We start from the raw sequence: 10,000 nt of genomic DNA on the forward strand, positions 1-10,000 counted from the left end.
TTGTTTATTACCGGGTGGTTATTTTCAGCACATTATTAGTTGTAGTTAGTTAGTGTAGGTAAGTAAGTTGGACTGCGGAAGACTCACTTCTTGTTTTGCCTGTCTTGTGATCTGTACGTTGGGCACGGGAGCCAGGCAAGTCCACACACACCAACACAGCAAGCGGTTAACTTTTTACTTTTTCCATTCGGTCTTGTAACCACATTGTTTTTGTATGGGATTGTGGCGTTTTGTTTGTTATAAGTAAACTTTGGGATTGGGATTCATAACAGTCTGTCTGTGTTGTCTCCTGTCTGGCTCCACTTCCTAAAGCATGAGGATGACTCTGGTTTGTCTCAAGTTGTTCTGAGGGTCTGTGCCAGAAGCCAAGCTGCTTCAGTGTGAAGCTGTCCTGTCCTGTCCTGTCCTGTCCTGTCCTGTTGTCCTCTCCTCTCCTCTCCTGTCCTCTCCTCTCCAGTCCTGTCCTGTCCTGTCCTGTCCTGTCCTGTCCTGTCCTGTCCTGTCCTGTCCTGTCCTGTCCTGTCCTGTCCTGTCCTGTCCTGTCCTGTCCTGTCCTGTCCTGTCCTGTCCTGTCCTGTCCTGTCCTGTCCTGTGGCTTCAGTATGTTGCTGTCCTGTCCTGTGGCTTTGCTCTGCTTGTTTTCTTATTCCACCTCCCCTCAGCCAAAAGGCCAGGACAGGCGAGGAGGATGTATGAACGCTTGGAATCACAAATGCGTGACACAAACTCTTCTCCTGTCCTCTCTCTCTCTCTCTCTCTCTCTCTTTCTCTCGCTCTCTCTCTATCTCTCTCTCTCTCTCTCTTTCTCTCGCTCTCTCTCTCTCTCCTGTCCTCTCCTCTCTTGGTTGGCCCGAGCAGGAAGTGGGTGTCTGTCAAGCGCAGGCTCTGTTGGACACCTGGGTAAACATTTCGTACTTAGTCACTACAGCAGGCAAACACGGCCGCCTGTGTGTGTGTGTGTGTGTGTGTGTGTCTGTGTGTGTGTGTGTGTGTGTGTGTGTGTGTGTGTGTGTGTGTGTGTGTCTGTGTGTGTGTGTGTCTGTGTCTGTGTCTGTGTGTGTGTGTGTGTGTGTGTGTGTGTGTGTGTGTGTGTGTGTGTGTGTGTGTGTGTGTGTGTGTGTGTGTGTGTGTGTGTGTGTGATGGTGATGGGACCCAATGTCCTGACACGCTGCCAGGTGTATTTTCAGGAGCGTCGTGTATCACAGTGTTGCATTGCATTGCGTTGCTGGGTGTCGGGACCATTCAGTGTTGGAGCCAAAGACAAGACAACCAACTGTGTGTGTGTGTGTGTGTGTGTGTGTGTGTGTGTGGCATCTTCTCTGGATGACAGCAGGGCATGACTTATGAGCAGTGCCCCACTTTGCCTGTGCCATCTAAGTTGTGTTTGGTTGGTAGGTTGGTGTTTGCGTGTGCCACCTACGCTGTTGGTATGTTGGTGTGCCAGGTACTGAGTTCTGGTTTAATTGGTGTAAATGCCGATGCAAACCGAGACGAGATGTGGCAAACGAGATGTGGCACCCTTATTGGTCCTCAGGCTAACACACGGCCGGAGGCTTCGCCTTGCTCAAACCCCGTATAGGCTCTCACACACACACACACACAGCGTGTCAGGACATTGGGTCCCATCACCATCACTCACAAACACACACACACACACACACACACATTTGCTCACACCACGTATAGGCTCTGTGCCAGTCGTGTAGATTGAGCCCTGGCACAATCTCGATGTTCGCTCAGGTTCCAGTAAATGACAGCACCCTAGTTTTGCTCCTCATGGTCAAATTAACCAGAAACAGTTGAGAAAAGTCATGCCGCTCATACTTCATAATCAACCTATGGGCTGCTACTGGAATACTAGTGAATACAGATGGCTCTCTTGTCTAAGGTTGAGGGTCAAGGCCAGAGGTTGTCAAATGCCACATATTAACACTAGCACCTTAGCCAGTGATGTTACACCTGTTTTTATAACAACCATCTATTCGTCTCTCGCTCTCCGTCTCGTTTTCTCTCACAGTGATCTTTTCGTCTCTCGCTCTCTCTCTCTTTCTCTCTCACAGTGATCTTTTCGTCTCTCGCTCTCCGTCTCGTTTTCTCTCACAATGATCTTTTCGTCTCTCGCTCTCCGTCTCGTTCTCTCTCTCACAGTGACCGTTTCCTCTAGGGTTAGACTCTCTGTCTCGTTCTCTCTCTCACAGTGACCGTTTCCTCTAGGGTTAGACTCTCTGTCTCGTTCTCTCTCTCACAGTGACCGTTTCCTCTAGGGTTAGACTCTCTGTCTCTTTCTCTCTCGCAGTGATCTTTTCATCTGTAATCGACTCTCTGTTCTGTTTCTCTCGCTCCTCTCTTTTCAGGCATGAAGCGCCCCTTTAGCCCCGCCCCCTCTGAAAACGGCCACGCCGACCCGTCAAGCGATCTCCACGGGGCCGGTCGTCACGGCGACGGGGGGCCGGCCTCCTCGGACTCGTGCGAGCGCGACCCTCGGCCCAAGCGGGAGCGTAAGCAGCGGACGCTGACGCTGTGCGAGGTGTGTAACATCCAGCTGAACTCCAGCGCACAGGCACAGATCCACTACAACGGCAAGACCCACCAGAGGAGGCTGAAGCAGGCCAGCCTGGGCAGGGGCCACGCAGGAGGAGGAGGAGGAGGAGGAGGAGGAGGAGGAGGAGCTGGCAGCAAGAACAACTCAGGTAAGAGCTGTCTCTCTGTCTTATCTCTCTTAGACACACACACACACACTCATGAGTTTACTTCTCTCTCGCTCAAACACACACACACTCATGAGTTTACTTCTCTCTCGCTCAAACACACACACATTTATGAGTTTACTTATCTCTCTCTCAAACACACACACATTCATGAGTTTACTTATCTCTCTCTCACACACACACATTCATGAGTTTACTTCTCTCTCGCTCAAACACACACACATTCATGAGTTTACTTATCTCTCTCTCACACACACACACTCATGAGTTTACTTCTCTCTCGCTCAAACACACACATTCATGAGTTTACTTCTCTCTCTCACACACACACACACACTCATGAGTTTACTTCTCTCTCGCTCACACACACACACATTCATGAGTTTACTTATCTCTCTCTCACACACACACACTCATGAGTTTACTTCTCTCTCGCTCACACACACACACACTCATGAGTTTACTTCTCTCTCGCTCAAACACACACATTCATGAGTTTACTTATCTCTCGCTCACACACACACATTCATGAGTTTACTTCTCTCTCTCTCACACACACATTCATGAGTTTACTTCTCTCTCGCTCAAACACACACACACTCATGAGTTTACTTCTCTCTCTCTCACACACACACAGTTCCCCCTTTGATCTCCTCTTGCTGTACTCCTTTTTCTTTCTCTCTTTCTTCATCTTTTTCCACATCCCACCATTTATTTTTCTCCTGTTCCCGCTCTCTTTCACTCTCATCCTTTTCTTACTGTTTCAGTCTTTTTCTTTCTTTCATCACTACTCCCCTCAGTCTTTCTTTTTTTTTTTTCTATACTTCTCTGAATTCTTCTCTCTTTTCTTCTCTCTTTTTTCCCTCTTTTCTCTTCTCTTTTTTATATTTTGATATCCTCTCCATCCCTCTCTTCCTACCCTCCCTTCTCTCTGTCCTCCATCTTCCCTCCGTGGGCCACAGAGTCATCTCATGTCACTCCAGTCACCCCGCGTCAGACTGTGTATCACGCCGCGCGGAACAAAGTTTCTCCCGTGCCTCCCCACCAACTCTGCCAGACACTCTGGAAAGCACACACACACACACACACACACACACACACACACACACACACACACACACACACACACACACTCACACACGTGCCTCCCCACCCACTCTGCAAGACACTCTGAAAAGCTATTAAACTAGCGTTTACCCCCCGGTGGGAGTCATTGCCGTGGCAACAGGCTCTTGGAGCTCACCGGGGCCTCGATAGCGCCTGCGGACACACACACACACATACACACACACACACACACACACGCACACACACACACACACACACGCTGGCGGAGGCCCGAGGAAGCGAGGCGTGTTGCTTCAGGGGGTAAATTCAATTAACACTCGCTTCCTCTTAGAGGCATAAACGGGAAGAGCGTGATTTTATGTTTGTCTCCCAGTGTGTGTGTGTGTGTGGGGGGGGGGGATAACCCCTCCACATAAGACCAAAGAAGCTTCTGGTTTGTTTCATCTTTTGCTTTTTCTCGTGTCTTTTCTCCCTCTTCTGTGGTCTTGCTGTGTTTTGATTCAGTCCATTTCCTCAAATGCATCAAAGAAAAAAGAGTCTGTTTGATAATGATCTGATTCAAAACAACTGGTTCATGTGGAAGAATAATGGCCAGCTGTTTCAACGTTGTATTTCTGTGGCCCTATGTGTAGGCCAGGGTGCTCACACACACACACACGCATGCACACACGCACACACGCACACACGCACACACACACACACACACACACACACACACAGTGCTCAAGAGTGTCTTTCTGTGGCCCTATTTGTAGGCCAGCGTGCTAGCAACATCAGAGGTCAAAGGTGGAGTGCCCAGACATGCCCATACTAGTAATATGCATGCCTTGCCTGTACTCTTCATCGCCTCTTGAGCACTGTAGTGTGTGTGTGTGTGTGTGTGTGTGTGTGTCTGTGTGTGTGTGAGTGTGTGTGTGTGTGTGCCTTGGCTGTACCGTCCATCACTTTGAATAATAGTGTCTGCCACATCATAAGATGGTGTTAACAATGACGGCCATCACACAGAGTAACGGGTGACCCTCTTAAATTAGATCACCGTCACACACACACACACACACACACACACACACACACACACACACACACACACACACACACACACACACACACGTTCCACACAGAGTAGCGGGTGACCCTCTTCCATGTAAATTAGATCACAGTCACATAGTTATCACATTTACCCTGCTACCTCCAAATGGCTAAAGTTGACCTTCACACATCCATGCAGCAATCATACTCTAACAATCTACTAACAGAAACACAACATTTGTGTAGAAGTGTGAAACATTACTCTGTGAACCAGATTTCTCCTCTTATCTCTCTACTCCTCCTCTCCTCTCCTCTCTTCCCTCTCCTGTCCTCTACCCTCTCCTCTCTGTGAAGCCTCTTGAGCACTGTAGTGTGGTGTGTGTGTGTGTGTGTGTGTGTGTGTGTGTGTGTGTGTGTGTGTGTGTGTGTGTGTGTGTGTGTGTCTGTGTGTGTGTGTGTGTGTGTGTGTGTGTGTGTGTGTGTGTGTGTGTGGTGTGTTATTTTAGCTCCCACCTTGCTGGAGGGGCTTCCAGGTGCCGAAACGATTCTCTCTGGCGTTCCGCTCCATCTCTCTCTTTTTCTTCTTCTTTCTTTCTAGCTCTCTCTCTCTCTCGCTCTCTCTCTCCCTCTCACTCTCTCTCCCTCTCCCTCTCTTTCTGTCTCTCTATCTCTCTCATTCTCCCTCTCCCTCTTCTCTCTCTCTCTCTCTCTCTCTCTCTCTCTCTCTCTCTCTCTCTCTCTCTCTCGCTCTCTCTCTCTCTCTCTCTCTCGCTCCCTCTCAAGCAGTACCAGGAGAGGATGATGCAACACACACAACATTACCCTATTGGTTCCACTCCAGCTGACTCCTGAGCGGACTCGGCCCAGGTCTGGCTCTGGTCTGGCCCATGTGTGGTGGCTCCACGCAGGATCTGGCCCCGGTCCGCTCCAGCGTCTCCCCCCTATCTCAAGCAGGCTCCTTAACCCTTCGAGGACTGCCATCACAATAAGAGATTAGAATATAGAATAAAGCCCACGGAAACGCTCCATTTGATGATGTCATAATGAACTGAACATTCTAGATCATGTACGCTGGAGTTCTGGAATGACTCAGTAGAGTTCTGGAATGACTCAGTAGAGTTCTGGAATGAATCAGTAGAGTTCTGGAATGTCTCAGTAGAGTTCTGGAATGACTCAGTAGAGTTCTGGAATGACTTTAAAAAAAAGAAACCCTGACTCAATCCTCAAAGGGATAAACAGCTACAGGAACCTAGACAGCCCCAGAGCCACAGACACACACACACAAACACAAACACACACACACACACAGATACACACACACACAGCTCCAGAGCCACAGACAGACACACACACACACACACACACACACACACACACAGATACACACACACACAGCCCCAGAGCCACAGACACAGCACTGATCCCAGCACCCGCAGATGATGAGAATCTCAAGAGTGAAATAAATGCACGCTGGCCACTCCACATGTGCGAATGCAACCATTTAAATGATTTAGACATAATCATCATTGACGCGGTTGCAGTTATATAACTCCATGTTGTATAAGTATGTTATTGGTTATATGGGCCATTCTACCGAATTGGTGCAAAGTCAGGTCGGAAATATTTGGATTTTTTTTATGTTTTATTCCCAAAACTTTGTCCGTATGTATATTGTACCATATCTAAAGTACACTTATCTAGTAAAAGAACAGTCAATTTTTATATTGTATTTTCAGAATGTGTTGGAATGTTTTTCCTCTTCCAAAAATTGTCACTACCGAAACATCACATTTACTATAGTAAAAAAGTATTATTATTGACCTGTTCAGATTGTGTTTCCTTCCCTTCTCTGAAGAGTATTTTTACAAATATTTCTTGAAGGTTTTCACAATGAAATCCATAAAAATGAATTTTTTACCAAATTTTCAAGTTCAATTTATACAATTCATCAAAATCTAAGTGCAATATTTCTTTGTAAAATGCTAAATACTGATCATATTGATTCCAGAGTTGTTCATTGATGAAATTGAACATACATTAATCCAATCAGTATCATAACATTTTAGTTGATTACTCAATATACTTAATTTTTTACAAAACATCCTGTGTTTCGGTAGTGCTGCACTGTTTCGGTAGTGACATCCAGTGTTTCGGTAGTGACTGCACTGTTGGATGGATGTTCATTTCTCTCCCAAAATCTTCCAAAAGGTGCTCTGGGCCGCCCTTTAGTCCACACAACACATTTATTTAAAAATTATGGGATTGAACTACTTACCAATTCATTTTGTCACTACCGAAATCATCTGGTCACTACCATATGTTTCGGTAGTGACTGTTTCGGTAGTGACAATTCTAGCTAACTTTAAGCATAAATAAAGAATTCTAACAAGCACACGGCATGCAAACACATCTTTGAAGAGGTGAACACACATACAAACATAAGATTTTCCATGAAACCCCAAAAGGTTTACTTAATTGAAGAAAACATGCGTTTCGGTAGTGACAATTCTTAAGGTTACACGTCGATATTCAGACTTTGGAACACATTTATATAAAAACTATGGGATTTAGCTACTTACCATTCAACCATGAGGGTCAGAGATGCAGTGTCACTGCATGGTCAAAAATGCAGAGTCGTGGCTAAAACACAGGCTCAGCCAATGGACTAAAACTCTTGTGTTTCGGTAGTGACATGAAAACTAGGGACATGATTTTTTGAGTATAGAAAATTGATTTAAAAATTAAACCCACTATAAATCTAAATATTCCAAGTTCTGTTTCAACCCAATCATAAAGATCTTTGAAATTAAATCATTGAAAAAAATCTAAAAAAATTGAAAAGTGTTATTTAAAGGCATTGAAATTTAGATGTCAGGGTTGGGGACAGCTACTTCCCAATAGAAAGTACCCTATAAATGATGATTTTGTATATATTTAGCTTATCACTATCTCATGTAATGCATTGGGTTTATATAGACCATAACATTTTCTAATTAAATATCTATGCCTAAATACCTAATTGTTTTGTAAATAGTTTTTATTGTTGAGGGACTGCATATTACACGAATTCGGTAGAATGGCCCATATAAGCACCACTGCTCTCACAGCACTAATGTGGGGATCACTGCACTGTATGATCTGTAGGTAGCATTATGGATGTTTGTACACATGTTGGTTATAAATATATATATGTGTGTGTGTGTGTGTGTGTGTGTGTGTGTGTGTGTGTGTGTGTGTGTTTGTACACATGTTGGCTATAAATATATGTGGTGTATCACTGTTTGAGTCAGACTGATGTTGTCATAGCTGTTGTGCTGTGTTTAGTATTTATAAGTACTATGTAGGTTGTGTGTGTGTGTGTGTGTGTGTGTGTGTGTGTGTGTGTGTGTGTGTGTGTGTGTGTGTGTGTGTGTGTGTGTGGTACTGGGGACCGTGTTTATAGGCAAAAGTTTGTACTAGCATCCCTATTCTGTTTTTCTGTACATGGAACATTTAAAAAAAGTATGGAATACTTGGAATACTTAGCAAATACTCACTTCATATGATTATATGGTTCATTTGTTGGAGATGGTATGCACACACACAACAATTTGAATGTTCATTTGTGTAGTGAGATCCACTCCAATCCTCTGTTAACAAACATTGTGGCACGTGAACAGTCGGCTAGAAAGTGACTTTGCATTGGTAGCTAGGTAACAGTTTAGCACACATATCAACAGATACCCAGTAATGGTTGTAGCAAATAAATGTGCTGTCAGGTGTAATATTAAATGAAATGAAACCCCAATGCGAAGTTTTATGTTTTATCTAAGGCAAGAGACTGTCAATAACTTAATATGCCTCGAAGGCAGAGCTAAGTCGGTGTCTGTTAGGAGCTTCTATTACAGGGCTCCTCAGAATGTTGCAGAAAGTTTTATTGAGTTGAATGGGCCATCCCAACCGATATGTCTTTAAAATGGCCGCTGCAAAAAAATCAATGACTGCTGCCATTGGCAACGGGTTTCTGCCTTGTATATCATATAAGTCCGCAAGATGCCCGTTAACTTAACACCCTCTCTCTCCCTCTCTCTCTCTCTCCCTCCCTCTCTCTATCTCCCTCTCTCTCCCTCTTTCTCCCTCTCTCTCCCTCTCTCCCTCTCTCTCCCTCTCTCTCCCTCTCTCTCTCTCTCCCTAAGAATTATTTTTGATGACGCCACAAGATGTCTGTAAACTTAACACCCTCTCTCTCTCTCTATCCCTCTCTCTCTCTCTCTCTCTCTCTCCCTCTCACCCTCTCCCTCTCCCTCCCTAAGAACTATGTTTGATGACGCCACAAATCGGCAAAAAATCCTTGAAAAAGAGATTTTGGAGGAATGTCTTCGTTTTGGCAAATAACCATAAAATAGGCAGGTGCTGTGTGCCGGGGTCCTGTTCCTCCTGGGCTTCATGTTCCGATACTGACACACACACACACACACACACACACACACACACACACACACATACACACACACACACACACACACACACCTTTCAATGTCATCAAGTTTTGGATATATAATAATAATAATAATAATAACTTAGTTTTATGTAGCGCCTTTCAAGTAACCCAAGGTCGCTTTACAAAATGAGATGGGGCAGGGGAATAGGGGGAGAAGAGAAGAGGGGAGAGTGATTAGGGACCATAGGCCTCAGAGACTAGGTGTGTTTTGAGGTGCTTTTTGAACGTAGCCAGTGTGGGGGCTTGGCGGCTATGGAGAGGCAGACTGTTCCAAAGGGTGGGGGCAGCAACACAGAAGGCTCTGTCACCAAAAGTCCGTAGCCTGGACCGGGGGATGACAAGTGGGTCCATGCCAAAGGACCTCAGGGACCTTGAATAGGGGGGATGTTGGATGAGATCGCAGAGGTACTGGGGAGCAAGAGCATGGAGGGATTTTTATGTGAGGAGTAGGATTTTGAAGGTGATGCGTGACTTTACTGGGAGCCAGTGAAGTTTCTTGAGTGTAGGGGTAATGTGTTGCCACCGCTGTGTGTGTGTGAGGATCCTGGCAGCCGAATTTTGGACCCGCTGTAGTTTGTGCAGTGCATTTGTGAGGAGACCATAAAGCACACCATTACAGTAGTCCAGGCGGGAGGTGATGAAGGCATGGATTAGAGTCTCCGCAACAGTGTCTGACAGCGAGGGCCGGAGTCTGCAGATGTTTTTAAGTTGGAA

General features: G+C 45.6%; 1 protein-coding gene across 1 annotated transcript in view; it reads left to right on the forward strand.

Annotated features, from left to right (window-relative positions):
• Positions 1 to 10,000, forward strand: part of znf385c (zinc finger protein 385C) — a gene marked incomplete at both ends in the record, with an annotated part of 188,120 nt that overhangs the window by 85,572 nt on the left and 92,548 nt on the right. Inside the window, one exon of the mRNA XM_080834066.1 lies at positions 2,356 to 2,691. Within this exon, the coding sequence (XP_080690192.1) occupies positions 2,356 to 2,691 (336 nt within the window). The remainder of the gene's footprint in view (positions 1 to 2,355; positions 2,692 to 10,000) is intronic.

The sequence above is a fragment of the Sprattus sprattus genome, assembly GCF_963457725.1.
Source record: "Sprattus sprattus genome assembly, chromosome: 3".
NCBI classification, from domain to species: Eukaryota; Metazoa; Chordata; class Actinopteri; order Clupeiformes; family Clupeidae; genus Sprattus; species Sprattus sprattus.